Source organism: Pelodiscus sinensis, chromosome 1 (genome assembly GCF_049634645.1).
Source record: "Pelodiscus sinensis isolate JC-2024 chromosome 1, ASM4963464v1, whole genome shotgun sequence".
NCBI lineage: Eukaryota > Metazoa > Chordata > Testudines > Trionychidae > Pelodiscus > Pelodiscus sinensis.
In genome coordinates this window covers 324,835,458-324,851,286 of record NC_134711.1, presented here as the reverse complement: position 1 = coordinate 324,851,286, position 15,829 = coordinate 324,835,458, and the positions used below count along the sequence as shown (strand labels likewise).

General features: G+C 54.5%; 1 protein-coding gene across 1 annotated transcript in view; it reads left to right on the top strand.

The window, feature by feature from the left end:
- Positions 1-7,364, top strand: part of STARD10 (StAR related lipid transfer domain containing 10) — a 42,604-nt gene extending 35,240 nt beyond the window's left edge. Inside the window, exons 4-6 of the mRNA XM_075919631.1 lie at positions 983-1,100; positions 3,179-3,231; positions 6,146-7,364. Coding sequence (XP_075775746.1) covers positions 983-1,100; positions 3,179-3,231; positions 6,146-6,373 — 399 coding nt within the window. The 3' untranslated portion in view covers positions 6,374-7,364. The remainder of the gene's footprint in view (positions 1-982; positions 1,101-3,178; positions 3,232-6,145) is intronic.
- Positions 7,365-15,829: the final 8,465 nt, after the last annotated feature.

The following is a 15,829-nucleotide window of genomic DNA, read 5'->3' as shown; positions in this document are numbered from 1 at the left end:
CACCCCCAGGAAGTGTTACTCACTAGAGTCACGGGGAACCTCGCAGCAGGGCTCACACTCAGGTACTCCTATACAAAGGCTAGCTCAAGCACCAGGGACCTAAGGGAGAATCTCCATTAGCTGCTATATATGGCCTCTGACACACAGGTGGGCATTCGTATCCCCCTTATCCAGGAGAGGGCAGGATTTCCCAGGCCTGCACACAGCTCATCAGTTCGACACACTATTCATGTTACACTAACACAGCCGTAGTACCCCGAGCCCTGGTGCTTACACTGCTGACTTGCGTTGGACCCTGGGTCTGTCCAGAAAGGATCTGGGTTGGTAGGTCTCTGGAGGGCACTGGGTGAAGTTGTGCAGTAGGCTTTGGTCTCTGCATGCCTGGGCTTAATGGGCCGGCTTCCTGCCTGGTTCCATAGGTCATAAAGCCTGCCCATGATATGGTCCCATTGATCTTAGCTGCTTTGGGGAGTCCTGGCTGGGGGCAGGGGCTGGGGGGGACAGAATGGAGGCCCTCTGGCTCAGCTGTCCAGCTGCTTCTCCCTCACTAGCCAAAGCTCTGAATGCTGCATGGAGTCAAGCCACATGACTGGGATTTGTCCCCGGGTGCCCCCAAGTGAGGAGAGGGGGGCTTTTGCTCCAGCCCCAGATAGAAAGAGTCGGGGTCCAGTCCTGCTCCCCCTGACCTCAGTGTCAGAGCTCCGGTCCTCTTCCACCAGATCCAGGACCACCTGCAAAGTGTGGAGTGTTTGGGCCCCGGATTCTCTTGTGCTCCATCCCCGCGGAGTATGGGCACCGTGTCAAGCAACACCCCTGGCAGGCCACTCCCCCCAGCTCCGGGGATGGGAGGCTAAGCCCACGCCGTTAGCCAATGGGCCAGCAGACTAACCAGCCGAGGGTGTATTATCTGGTTCCTTCTTTGTCCTCCCCGGACCAACTCACGTACTTGGCCTGTTTCTCTTCCCCTCCCCTTTCTCTGCAGAAATACCCTCCAAGGAAAGACCTGGTGAGAGCGGTGTCCATCCAGACAGGCTACTTGATCCAGGGGAGAGGAGTCAAGAGCTGCTCCATCACCTACCTGGCCCAGGTTGACCCCAAAGGTAACCGCGCTGCCTGGCTGTCCTGGCTCTGAGGGGCTGCTGTGCTGCCTCTCTGGGGACTATCGGAGCCTGTTCCCTGCCGCTTGCCATGGGTCTCACACAGTGCTTGCCCTGGTGTGTGTCCGAGAAGGTCTGTCAATGAGTGAGTCTGTCCGTCTGCTCTAGAACTCCTCCTGGACGGGAAGGGCAAGGAGCATCAAGTTTGGGGTGCAGTGTCCTCTTGTCCCAACTTAAAGCAAGGTCGGGGTTTGATTGTGCCAGGCCAATGGGATGTGCCTGGAATGGGAGTGCTTCTCATGACATGGAAAGGGAGGGCTCTGCTCGCAGGGACAGTAATACTGTAGAATGACCACAGGGGGCAGCAAGGGGCCAGAGATGGGGACCAGGACAGTTACAACGCCATTGGGGCAGCAGGAGGAAAGGATGGAGAAAGGGACAGCTATCTACTGTATTTGAGAGCATCCGTCTGTCTGTCCTCCAGCTGGAGGACATGTCCCCCTCCCCCAGCTATGTCCGCTGCAGCGGCCACGGGGAGGCGCTTCTCACCTGTCCCCAAGCTGCTCCAGTGAGAGAGGGCTGAAGTTGTCCTCTCCCCTAGGGTAGCCAGCATACAGAACCCCTCATCCCCAGCCCCCCATACTTCCTGCCCCCCAGGCACCCGTTAGGGCGGGGTGAGGGTGAAGTCCCTCCCCCTCCAATTCATACGGGGACATTGCTGACCTGAGCAACGTGGGTAAGCCTTCTAGTTTGTCATGAAAGAGGTTATGTTATTTTTTTTACTGACATGGCAAACCCAGCGGTGCTGGGGCTCAGCTCTGGCAAGCCCTGGGCCCAAATTGGCACTGCTCACTAGTCCAAAGACCTCTCCCCTCCCCCCGCCTCGCGGGAGCCATCTCCGGTGCAATCCTGGTGCCTGTAGAAGTCTCCCCCGTGTTTCTACTCAATTCTCCCTCACATGGGAACATCTTGCCCGCCTCCGAACTTGCACCCAGCTCCCTTAGGGTGTCATGCGGCTGAGAGGCGCTCTGCAAGGTAGTCGGTTCTACTGCTCTGAGCCCAGTGAGCCTAAAGCCTTGCCAGGCCTCGGACGTTTGTGCCGGGACCCCGACAGCAGAGCCCTACCGGCTTACGGGTCTCAGCCGGAAATCCCAGCTGTCGGGAGAATTGGCGCTAGCTGAGAGGGCTCTGCTGCGGCAAGCTTGGGGAGGAGAGACGTTTTGTCCTGGGGAAGCGTCTGGCTGCTGTAACGCCCCCCAGTAGAGCACGGCAGCAGTGCACCCTTTCAAGGGGAGCCGATGCAGCCGTGGGTGGAAAATCTCAGGGGCAGGCTGCAGTTCCACTTACAGTGGAGGGCTCCCTTTGCAGCGAGGCTGGGGGAGATGGGCAGACCCGGCCCCTCTTCCACTCCGCTGAGTCCCCTGGAATGCTGGCTGCGTCCGGCCTTCCTCTGCCATCTACGACTGCTCCCTCCCTGGACCTCCCACATGTTTTTCCCTGTGGCTGCTTGCTCTTGTGGTAGCATTGACCTGTCCTCCTCCAAGGAGATGCCTCCGAATGGCCCCTTCGGGAGGGCTGACCCCAGTAGCACCCAGGGTGGCAAGTAGTTCGCTCCCGCTAGGGACACGTCTCTCCCGGGGGGCCAATAGAATCACTTGGGCCGACAGAAGGGGGTGGGACCTTGGATGGAAGGGGCGGGGCTAGGAGCAACCACTACCCTCCAGCCAGCCCTTAGTGCCCTCTGGAGTGGTGATTTAAAGGGACCAGGGCTGCAGGAGCAGCCAGGAATTGCTGGGCCCTCAGGCAGCTGCCGCCTTTGTCATCCCTCTACCCCCCCCCCCGTGGCGGGCCTAGTCTCATCCATTAGCAACTGTGTTACCGGTCCCCTTCTGTGCTGATCCTCAGAGGAAACGAGTCCTCTACCACCCCTGTGACAGGCTTTGGCCCTTTAGCTCCTGCTGCCAGCTTTGGAGGCTCATAGTTCAACTCCAGCGGCCCTCTCCCAGGTGTCCAGGGATGTCCTGTGCGGACGAGCCACTGTGCCAGGTCTTTGCCTTATTCTCCTTGTCTCTGTTGTGCAGGTTCTTTGCCGAAGTGGGTGGTGAACAAATCGTCGCAGTTTCTGGCTCCAAAGGTAAGTGTCCCGCTCCGGTCTGGTTATCGATTCTATCCCACCGTCATGTCTCTCCCTGCAGGTTCTCTCCTCCTCCCAATGGAGAGAAGCTCCGGATTGCAGCCATCCAGTCCACAGGCCTCTCGAGTCTTTATCACGCGGTCACTTTGGTTTTCCATCCGCCCAGCCCTTACTGCAGTAGCTCAGGTGGTAAAGCCGCTCAGGAACAGTGCCCAAAAGTGATGGATAGTGGCAAATGGGGGGAGGGCGGGCTCCCTTTGCAGCGATGCTTGGGGAGATGGAACAGTGTCCGAAAGTGATGGATGGTGGCAAACAGACACACCTGCTGCTGAGGCCACAGTTTAATTAGTACCCTGGTGACGTCTCCCCTTGCGGTAGCTTCATCAGAGAGCATCACTGTCTATAAGGAGAAGCCCAGGGAGAAGATGCTGGGTGTCAGGGTGCCCTTGATCCCAGCAGACAAAGGTGGAATAAGATCCAGAGGGTGGCAACGGAGATTAGAAAAATTCCAGATGGAAACTGGAGCGCTCTCAGCGAGGGTCGCTAACCAGTAGGCCTGCTGCTCAGCAGCAGTGAAGTCATTGTGTGAAATGGGGGTAGGGTGACTCTTTAAACAAGGGTCTGGCTTAGCCACAAGGTCTTGGGAAGGGCGGTTCTGGTGATGGAGGTGGGATAGAAAGTAGGGATGTAATAATATAGTTGATGAACCGATAAGCAAAAGCTTACAGGTTAATGCTATAGACTACACGCACTTCCCTCTCCCCTTCTCTCTGCCAGTACATTTTTCAGCAGGCTGGCCAGCAGCCTGGCTCAGTCCTGGCTTGCAACAGGACCTGCTGTGGATCTGCATGTAAAGTGGATTAGGAGCAGAGTGGGCAGGCAGCCCAGCTCAGTTCTGGCTTGGGCTGCGTCCAGGAGCTCAGACGCCCCCTAGACAGGGGCTGCTGCCACCCCGCACTGCTGCCTCTTTGTCAGAAGCAGCAGCACAAGGCGACAGGCAGCTGGTCCGTGAGGGGAATGGTTTGTAAACTGGCTCCCCTCGTGGTCCAGCTCCTGCCTGGCACCCCGCGCTGCTGCCTCTGATACAGAGGCTGCTGGCCCCGCCCCCGGTGACTAACCGATAAAATGTCATGAGGTTACTCGACTATTCGATTAACCGATATTTAACATCTTTAGTAGAAAGCAGGGGGATAAGAGTGGTCTGGACAGGGCTGCCTTTGGAGTCCGGTCATGCTTCTCCCTTCACTAGGATGTGCCCGGTTCTCACAGGTCACCCAATCAACCTCGATTCCTTCTGGGCTGGGAGGGGTCACTGGTGTGCCAGTCAGGGGCTGCAAATCCCATGAGCTGTACTGGTGCATTTTATGCTGCTCGCAGGCCTCTGGAAGCAGGCATGACTCTCCTGCTGCCTTTCAGGGACTCTGTCAGGCTCGCTGGCCAGAGCAGTGCCTGGTGGGTGGGACTGAGGTAATAGGGCGATTTCAGTCTACCATGCTACCCCCTCCTAAGCAGGGTTCCCTCTGTTTTCCATCCATGTGCAGAATAAATTTTGTGCCGTGCACTGAGGCATGTGTGGATGTGCACCACCAAGAAACCTAGCTGTGGGCGCTCTACTTGTGTCCCCTCACAAATTTCTCTATCCCTTCCACACTGTAGGGACACACCTTTACCCAGTTCCTAGGGCTCAAGGTATATCAACCCGCAGGTTGGCAGGATCTTTAGCCCCTGAAAGAGCCTCACACGGCAATGTCCTTATCCTCTATTTATTGACAATTCCCAAACAAGCAGAATGTACATGCTAAGCACACAGGGTCATGCTCACTGACCCTGATGAAGGCAGGCAGACTTCCCCTGTTGGCCAGGCAATATCAGTGTCTCTGGTCTTAGGCTGTGTCTTGGAGGTGAGTTCTTCTTTTCCAGGTCTTCCCCCCTCCTCCTGGTCCTCTTCCAGCCTTTTCTTCCTTCTGTTACTTCTGATCTTCTTCTTTCTGATCTCCTCCTTGGACCCCAGTTTATATAATGAAACCTGAGTCTTGCTTAGTTATACCTTAACCAATTATTTTAGTATAATTTTACTAACCAATCATACCCCATCACTTTAATTGATTTACACCTAGCAAAATTAATTATACAGCAGACAAAAACAGTTACAAACCAGACAGAAATCACACAAACAATAGGAAAGCGTAGTGACAATGGTCATAGGATGAGGAGTCCACAACATTCTCCATGGATAAGCGGTTTCTTGCCAGACAGAATGGTGCGACTTAAGTTTTATTTACCCATCTTGGGATCTGTTTCTTTAGCTGGTGACAGTGGGGGAGCGATCAGGGCAAAGTCCCCTCCTCACAGCTTGGGGTGACACTTTTTAATACAATTTAGATGGAATTGTGAGTATGTGACTCCAGGCCTTACAGTAATGGCTGCTACTCTTCAGTCTGGCTGCAGAAGGCGGCTTTGGTTCAGGCCTAGCACAGGCCTTCCATCATGGCTACAGAAAAGCCAGATTGTTACATACTAATCAGCTGGGCAGCATTGCAATCTCTCCTGGGTTGCCGCCCACGTGCTCAGCTTATGGGGAACAGTGCTCCTAAGTCAGGGCTCAGGCCCAGGCTGGCGGCAGAAGGGAAAAGGGCAGCCGTGACGTGGGAGTGGGGCGGTATTCAGGCCTGGGGCAGCCTTCTTGACCTTGCCTGGGTCCCTAGCGCTTTCCTAGCCTTGCCTCTCACCAGAGACTGCTACTGTCTGCAAAACTTGCATGTGCTGCACCCCCCTCACAGGCCTGGGCCCGGACAACCCTCCATCACCTCAGAGGGTCCACACTCGAGTAGCGCCCAGCAGCCGATGCTGCCTTGTTGGCGGGCGGCTCGTGTGACTCTCACCGGTCTCCTGCCTTCTCTGCCCTCTCCCCCAGGCCATGAAGAAGATGTACAAAGCCTGCCTCAAGTACCCTGACTGGAAGCAGAAACACAACCCCCATTTCAAGCCCTGGCTGTTCCCAGAACAGAGCACCCTCCCCGCCGTGGCGCTCTCGGACCTCTCCATCCAGCACGCCGACTCGCTGGAGAACATCGACGAAAGCAGCCTGTCCGAGACCAAAGACGACCGGGGCGACGGCAGCGACGAGGACAGTGTCAACTGAGCCACGTTCACTTCCGTGCCGCCTCCCCCCCCCCAGCTTCCACACACCCCCTCCTTGTGCCCAACTGGGTTTATTTTGTCTGTGTATCCAGTGCAGTTTGTGTAACCTCATTTCCCCCCCCCTCCGGCCAGTGGTCAGTCAGGACGTTCCTCAAGCAGGCCAGGGATGGGAGAAGGACCATTCCCCTCCCGGTGCCAGAAGGCATCTAACTACCTTTGAGGGGCCAGGAAGTGGGAACCCCAGGCTCCGAGCAGGATGGGTGCCCTGGAGTGTGAGGGGGAAGCGTGTGTCTCTGTTGGCTGAAGAAAGCAGGGAGGGCAGGGTGGGACCTTGTGGGACCAAAGAACAGTCACCATGGGCCGAGCCATCTTCAAAAGCAACCTCGAGGGGCCTTCCGGGAGCGTGAGCCGCCTTCTGTGCTCTGCCTGGCAGCGTTGGCAGGGCGCTGCCTTTTCGGAGGGCAGGCCAGCGCTGTCAGTGTCCAGGGAGCAGGGGAAGGGGAGGGGAGGGAAGAGGTCGGGCATGTTTCCCTCAAAGGAGGAGGGCTTGGAAAACACCTGCCCTTTGGCGAAGGAGATGGCCGCAGCCGGACTAGCGCTCCCGGAAAGCCCCACGCTCCCCGTGTCGTTAAATGGCTGTCGTCTGCGTTTTCTTTGTTCTCCTGTAACAGTTAGAATTGCCTTTTGCTGACTGAGACTAGTTTACGGGACCCGTCTCCCTCGGGGGTCCCTGGCTGCGCTGGGACTCTCCCAAGGGGGTGGGGACCCCGAGGGGCCCTGGGCTCGCTTGTGAGAGGGGCCCCAGAGGTCATGACACATGAATATTTTCTCTGCGCTAGAATTAGAGGCCTTGAATCTGGATTTTTGAAGCCGGTTTCCTTGAAAGAGCTCCCTGAAACCCCCCGGTGTTCCGTTTCATGGGGGAAAAGGAGATTTTGTACCTTGTACTGGAGCAGTTTATTTAGGAATAAAATGACTAAATCAGGCAAGAAGGACGGCTCGGCGTTTTCCTTACCGCTTGGACGACGTCCGTCGGGCCCTGATCGTCGGACCCGCTTCCTCCTCTAGCTGACTGGGCACCTCATCCCAGGGAGAGGGACTGGCAGCTGGGGCCATGCTCAGGTGGTTGTCCAGCTGGGAGGAGGCTTATGCAAGGGGAATCTGTAGCTGCCTTGCTTAGCCCTGCTCCTGCGGGGAAATCGCAGGCTGGATGGGCCGCTGCTGGCTGGGCCCTGGGGGCTGACCTTTCCACTGCCGGGAGGTAGCCGCGGGCTGGTGTAGCTGGCTCAGCCCTCTCCTCCCAGGCACTGCTCTGAGCAAGGGGCTTGCAAGTCATGGAAGCAGCTGCATTGGGAGGCTGGTGCCAGTGAGCAGGGTTTATTAGCCAGCTCTGCTTTCTCCACCCTCCTGCTGAATTTCACAAGCTGAATAACACACGCCCGGGTGGATGGAGACAGCTCCTCCCTTCCCCCCCTCCCCTCCTCTTTTCACTGCAAACACCACCTCCTCCAATGGGGCTCTGGCTGTTCCCAGGCCAAGCTTTGCAGTCACAGCTGTGCATCAGCCTGGACGTAAATGAGTAGAAGGCAGCAGGCCCTGGCTGGTACATGGAGATAGGCTCACAGAGGTGAGCGGGGGTCCCGTGCCTCCACGGCTTTGCTCCGGGTCTCCCTGGTCTGCTGGGGGGGGGGGGCAGCTAGTGAGCCCCCCCCCCCCAGCAGACCAGGCTTTTGTTGTGGACGCCTGGGGTAGAGCAGCTGGGGTGCTGCTGAGTTGGTCCTGGGGGGACCTACCTGGCAGCGCCCCAGCTGTTCTGTCCCAGGCTCCAGATTCAGCTGCTGTTGAAACTGATCAGCGGCTGATTCCAGGAAGCTGGGGGCAGAGCAACTCTGCCTCCGGCTTCCTGTAGTCAGCCCCTGGTCAGTTTCAGCAGCGGCTGAATCTGGAGCCAGTTCCGAGTTACGTACAAATTCAACTCAAGAACAAACCTACAGTCCCTATCTTGTACGTAACCCGGGGACTGCCTGTACCTGGCCTGGCAGCAAAGGGAGAGGCCTCTGACCTCAGTGGAGCAGTCATAGCTTATGGAGTGGTACGCAGAGCACTCTGGGACTAACATAAAGGGATGAGGCTGTAACACTTCCCTGTCAGCTGCTCTGCGGCCGGCTGTTCTAGTCACTGCAACAGGCAGTGTAACCACCTTGTATAACCACCCCCTGGCAGATTTGAACCTGGGACCTCTGCAGCTTGAGCTACAAAGCTTAAGTTATTCTTCTTATCTCTGGCTGTAAGTGCCACTCCATGGGACAGTGAACCACACTCAGTATGTGGGTTACACAGGCTCCTTAGAAGAGCCAGCTTTGTGTCTTCTGAAGCCTTTTCCTGAAGGGCTGGAAGCACTAATGGGATGACAAGAGCTTGGCCTGCTCCCACCTCTCTGAGCCGCTTCCTAGTTCCAAGTCCGTGCTCCCGCTTGCTGCTGCTTTCTCCCCAGTGATCAGGGCATGTCCGTTCCAGGCTGGCATCCCACACCCTGATACTGCAGGGTGGCCTGGGGGCTAGGACTCCAACTTTCCTCAGCCTGGCCTGCGTTGCTGCCCTCGGGGAGCTCCGGTTGCTGCCCCTCTATGTTACAGCTGGGAGAGCCAGTTGCTGGATTGCTTCTTCTCTTGCTGGGGCAGGAAAGAGAAGCCCTATGGGTGGGTGGGTGACAGACGAGAGGCACGAGTGGTGGAGGTGCAGTAGGGTTCATGCCCATCAGAGCCAAATTGGAACAGGACGTGGAAGGTGCTAAACTTGCATGGGTTCCCAAACTGGGGAGCGTGCCCCCCCTGGGAAGCCGTGAAGAAATTCCAGGAGGGGTGTGAGGCAACCCAGCCCTCCCTCCCCCCCATCAATCCACTTGGGCTGGCAGGGTTACCTTAAAAGGGCCATGCCTGCTCTGGTCTTAAAAGGCCAATTTTTTTTAATTTTTTGCTCAACAAGTTTTGCTGCTATTTTGGGGGTGGGGGAGCGTGAGGGTTTCTCAAAAATCAGAAAGGGGGCGTGATGCTGAAAAGTTTGGGAACCGCTGTGCTAAAGGGAGGTTCAGGAGCAGCCAGCCAATGGGAGAAGCAGGAGGGCTGATGCTGTTAGACAGGGTTATAGGCCAGAGATGCTCGAGAGCAGGGTTCTGCCCCTCTGACCCAGTAAGTCCCGTCCTGTCCTGCGGGCTTGTGATGATGGTCGACAAGCCTGAACCCTGCTAGGGGGAGACATCACGGCACAGTTTGTGTGGGCTCTGAACCGGGTTTTAGCCTTCCCCTCCTATCCATGTGTGTGCGGCTCTGAGCTGGGCATGGAGGTGTGCTCAGCCTGACCCAGGCGGGCGCTGGAGTCTGGATGCAGCTTTCCCTCAGGAAGGAGGCAGGAAAAAGCATGTGAGTGCTGCGGGCCCATCCATGCCCTCCTGCAATTCCCTCCGCAAGGGGAGACTGGTTCCACAGCTGCCTGGGCAAGACACCCCGCTCAAAGGGCCATGTGCCACATGCATGGCGGGTGCAGAAATAGCAAAGACCCAAGCAGGTGGGGAACAGGATTTTGCCATGAGGATGCTCACGCCTGGGCGAGGCTGTGGGGGCAGCTTGGACCGCGGGTATCTCTCCTGCCCATAGACCTCAATTCTCCTGGTCCAACAGAGGGTCAGGACAGCCACAGGCCCCCCTGCCCCCCTATGTTACAGCATTTATTGAAAGGCCTTTTCCTAGAATCCCTTAACGCTCCCCTGCAGGCCCCACTTGCTCCCTGCTGGTCCAAACAGGCGCGATTCTGTGCACCCACTGGAGAACAAACACCCAACTCACTCACTGACATGTCTCGCTGTTAGGGTGACATTAAGCTCTCTCTTCTCCTTCCTTAACATTTACCAGGCCACTCTGTCCCTGTCATGGTGTTATCCACCACCTCCAACACGTTGGCCCCTGGATCCCCATCCTTCCAATGAGCCTGTTTCCCCAGCCGAAGTCTAAGGTTGCTCATCCCAGTGGAACCTGGTGCCTCATTGCTTTGACCAAAATGGGGCCTCACGCTGAAGAGATTTGAGAGCCACTGGACTCGCCCGTCTCCTCAGCCAGGTCTGTCTATCATCCTCGGGGGCAGCAGGGCTCAGGACTCTTGTAGGGCTGGAGACGATTCCCTGATCCTAAAGCAGTTATAGGGAAAGGCTTTCCTTACAATTTTTGGATATTGACACCATGCCATGGACCCTATAAAGAGACGGAGAATTTCACCCTAAAGACAAGGGGCGTTGGCTATTGGCAATCACAAACTGAGTCCATGGCATCTAGAGGGCAGCAGTAACAGCTTGGGCTTAAATGGACTTTGTTCCTGTGATGGATGGGTGAGGCGTTGTCCTTTTCTAAACATCCCACTGCTGCCACCATGTTGTGGCTGTTCCCTTTTCTCTCACTTTGAGTGCAGCAGGTGGCCTGCAAGAGACCTTAAAAATACCTTGCCTCTAAGGGCTTCTGTTTTTAAAACTCCCTAAACTCAGAGATTACCTGTTCTTGGGAGATGGCTGTCACCACTCAAATGAAAAAAACAAACCCACCTTTCTTCTTGAACCCAGGAAAAAATCACTTAGGCTATCACTTTTTTTCTGACAAAAAGACGGCTGAGATGTTCAATGAATATTTTGCTTCAGTCTTCTCTAGTGACCAGATATTCGACAGAGTTAATAACAGCAAGGGGGAAGGAATGCAAACCAAAATAGGGAAGGAAGAGGTTAGATAAGCTAGATGTATTCACGGCAGCAGGGCCTGATGAAATTCAGCCTAGTGTCATTGAGGAACTAGCTGAAGCAATCTCAAACTGTTAGCAAATATCCTTGAGAACTCCTGGAGGTCGGGGGAGGTCCTAAAAGACTAGAGAAGGGCAAACCTAGTCCCTATCTTTTAAAAAAGGGTAATAAAGGACCCATGGAATTATAGACCACTCAGCCTAATTTTTCGTAGCTGGAAAGATACAGGAATAAATGATTAATGTGTAGCAAAATGCAGGACAATGTAGCACTGTAGAATAGTGGTAGAGATGTAGCCGTGTTAGTCTGGGGTAGCTGAAGCAAAATGCAGGACAATGTAGCACATTAATGTGTAAGCATCCGGTGGATAAGAGAGTTCTAAGGAAGAGCCAGCAGGGATCTGAAAAGAACAAATCATGCCACGCCCACTGAATTTCTTTCTTTGCCAGGGTGACTGACGTGATGGATCAGAGCGAAGCAGTGCTGTGATATATTTTGATTTTTAGTAAGGATTTAGACACAGTGACAGAGACACAATGACATTCTTGTGAGCAAACGAGAGAAAAGTCAGGATGAAATTACTATATGGTAGGTTTCAGGGGATAGCTGAGTTAGTCTGTTACAGAAAAAAACAACAAATGGTCTGGTAGCACTTTATAGACTAATAAAACATGTAGATGGGTGTACAACTGGTTGGAAGACCATACTCAGAGTCTAGCTGTCAATGATTCACTGTCAAACGGGGAGGGTGTATCTAGTGGCTGACTTCCACGGCTCAGTCCTAGGGCTTGTACTGTTCCAGATCTTCATTAATGACTTGGATAATGGAGTGGAGAGTGAGGTTATAAAATTTGCACATGATACCAAGTTGGGAGGGGTTGCCAGGGTAGCCCTTCCTGTTCACCAGCCCGTGTAAGGTTATTCAACATAGGGGAAGCCTTGTGACTTTTTACACAACTCAGGGAGAGGAGGCCTGAGGCTCCTTGGTATGCTCTGTGTTGTGTGTGTGTCAGGGAGTGTGCCCCTCAGACCAGACCCTCTCCGACAAACACCAGGAACAGACTTTACTCTGGAAAGAACGTAGAACAGGAGCACAGCCCAGCAGCCCCTCCTTTCTGCTTGCAGCCTGCCTGCTCCCAGCTCAGTCCCTGCTGAGACCCTGCTGGGGACAGAGCGAGGGCACATCCTGGCAGGAACCAGGGAGTTCTCCCAACATGCCGCAGTTTGTCGTCCACAACTTGTAGTTCCCAGGGCTGCTGCTGGAGCCCACTGGGCCTTGGGCTATGCAAGCTCTTGGGCGGACAGGATTAACATTCAAAATGGCCTCGATGAATTTGGAGAATGGGTCTGCCACTCACGTAAACTTCAGCATAAAGGCAAGCGCGAAGCACTGCACGTAGGAAGGACAAATCAAACGCGCAGCTCCAGACTGGGGAATGACTTGCCAGGTGGTTGTACTGCTGAAAAGGATCAGGGGGGTTAAGTCGATCCCAGGTTGAATACAAGTCACCGATACGACAGTTATCAGAGGCCGATGTCATTCTGGGGTGCATCAGTAGGAGTGTTGTTTGTACGATATGGGAGTTATCGGTTCCACTCTACGGCTGTGTCTAGACTGGCATGATTTTCCGCAAATGCTTTTAACGGAAAAGTTTTCCGTTAAAAGCATTTGCGGAAAAGAGCATCTAGATTGGCACGGACGCTTTTCTGCAAAAGCACTTTTTGCGGAAAAGCGTCCGTGCCAATCTAGACGCGGTTTTGCACAAGGAAGCCCCGATCGCCATTTTCACCATCGGGGCTTTTTTGCACAGAACAAATCTGAGCTGTCTATACTGGCCCTTTTGCACAAAAGCTTTTGCACAAAAGGACTGTTGCCCGAACGGGAGCAGCATGGTATTTCTGCAAGAACACTGACAATCTTACATGAGATCGTCAGTGTTCTTGCGGAAATTCAAGCGGCCAGTGTAGACAGCTGGCAAGTTTTTCCGCAAAAGCAGCTGCTTTTGTGGAAAAACTTGCCAGTCTAGACACAGCCTACGAGTTGGCACTGAGGACTCAGTTGGAGAACTGTGGTCAGTTCTGGGTGCCGTGCTTTGGGGAAGAAGGGGACAAATTGGAGAGAGGCCAGAGGGGAGAGAGAAAAATAGATTAAAGGCTGAGAATATGTGACTGGTGAGGAAAGGTTAAAAAACCTGGGCGTGTTTAGACTTTGGTCAAACAAGACCGATGGGGATCCTGATAAGTCTTGGTATATAAAGGGCCGTTATATAGATCAGTGTGTGCAACCCGTGGGTCGCAACCCCCTTGGGGGGTCACGGCTGTCTTCCTGGGGGGTCGTAGTGCTTTGATCTGGGCTGGCCAGTATTCTCTTTTCCCAGCTCGGCACCCGACGTACAAACAAAAAATTTCCCAGGGGTTGCATATAAGCAAGGGGGCTCCCTGCTCTTCCCTACATGAAGGGGATTAAGAAGCCATTCTGCTGGCACATGGTGGTGATCCCTCTCCCAGGCTCCAGATGGGTAGTCCGACCCACCTCAGAGTTTTTGCTGGAGGGCTTTGAGTAGAGTAGCTGGTTCACCAAGGCCTCTGAAGTAATGGCCCCTTGAATACTATTTCAGTTGCTTCTAGGAGACCTTATTAAGGGGAGCACCCGTTTGAGTTGCTTGTTTTGGTGGCACTTGTGCCAATGCCTTTGCAGGCAACAGGCTGGTGGGGGGGAAAGTATGGTGGGGTGTACGGGCAGAGCCATGGGCAGTCAGTAATGTAGGCAAGGAAAGGCACAGCCCTTCCCAAAACTGCTTACATGCCTGACTGCCAAAGGCTGGGGCTATGGTGCAGCAGCCCAGCTTTCTTGGGCTGCCCGGGAGGGCTGAACCGGGGCCATAGCATAGCAGCCCGGCACTCTACGTGGCCAGGAAGGATCAGGCTGGAGTGGGCAGGGCTTGGCTCCAGGGGCAGGGCCTTGGGTGGAAGGGATGGGGGTGGGGCTTGCCTTTCCCAGCTGGGCCTTCACCCCACCACCCATGGACAGTGCCAGCCTGGCCAGAAAAGGGCACAGGCAGATGGCACATGGGTCTACCTGCAGCCACAGGGCAGACATTTCCATGTGCAATACAAAGTCGCTCAGAATCGGATACAGATGTGTCTCTCTCTGTCACAGGAACAACATTATGGGGGTGTCTGGCCACTGGTTTGCATAGTGATCCATCCTGTTTTGCTGGGTCGTGGTACCCACGGCAGCCAGTGGGGGTTACCCCAGAGCCAGCAGCATAGAAACCAGCCAGGTACCCCCCACTACGTCACAGTAAGTAAATCAGAACCATAAAGGATCATCAGGAGCTTCAAACAGACCAAACCAAGCTAAGGGCGACGTGACGGCAAATGAAGTTCAGTGTTGCAAAATAATGCACACGTGGGAGGAAGGGAGGAGGCGGGGAAGTGTAAGCTACTTGCATACCCTACAGCCTGGCTTCTCAACTTTGGAAGCCTTGGGGGCCACAATGATACTCACAGCACGTGTCGAGGGCTGCAACTTAAGTGTGGTTGCATGTACGTACACAGGGCTCGCCAGCCGTGCAGTTCTGCACTCTGCGCCGGCTCTTCCAGGTTGGAATCTACTTACCACGGGCGAGTAGATTATATTATTCATCGAGCCCTGTACATACAAATATACATACAAATAGCATCTTTCACACTGACGGGCATGAATACAAAGATTAAAGCAAGATTACACAACACACAAGCCCCATTGAAGTCAGTTCTGCTGGGAATAATAAAATGCAATATTTACCCCATTTCCACCCATATGACAGCACTTTTAATGAGCAATGGCAGTCCTGGAATTTAACTACTAAACCGCAAATTAACAGAAGACCATTCTATTGACTTGCCGCTCTGGAGCGTGTTCCCAATGGAGGCCATGTTCAAAGGATCCCACCTGCCGGCCGCGTGTTGAGCCCCGCATCAACCCAAACCGCCCCGCGAGCCACAAACAAACCCCTACAGGGTTCCAAAGGAGGAATATCAATCCAGGCAAAGGACCTTAGCCTCGTTATGGCCAGCTCAAAGGAGAGTGTTGCTCTATGAGACGCTCAGTGTGATGCAAACACACATGATGTTAGGATGAGTAATGACTGGGAGGGTGACTATAAATCAGGGGTGCAGCCACATTGAGACATTGTGGCGGGGGGGTTACAGAAGGGTGGCAAGAAAAGACTCTTCTATGAGCCAAGATAAGAATGGGATAATTTATCTTTGCAAGAGACAAGTATAGTCTAAATGTAAGGGGACTGTTAGCCCCTTACTAAAACTCAATGGGAGTTTTTGGCTGGCCAGCTCCCAGGACCAAAAGGGGAAGGGTCCATGAGAAATCAGGGCCCTGAGACTGACAGACCCCAGGGACAATGGGAAGAAGTCAACACTCCAGGTCAATCTGATTGACAGGTTGGACAGGCCAATGGGGGAATTAGGAAGCCAGCTCCTGTCCTCCGTGTGTGGGATTTTCTGGGTCTGAGGAAAAGGGGGAGAGAGCTAAGAAGCGTAGCAAGGGGTCCAGGCTGTACTGAGGAGCAGACCTGTAGTGACAGAGCCAGAGGCCCATACAGCCCACGGAGAACAGACCCTGTGCTAAGAGGCAGACCTGCAGCGACAGAGCCAGACACACACTGCCCAAGGAGTGCA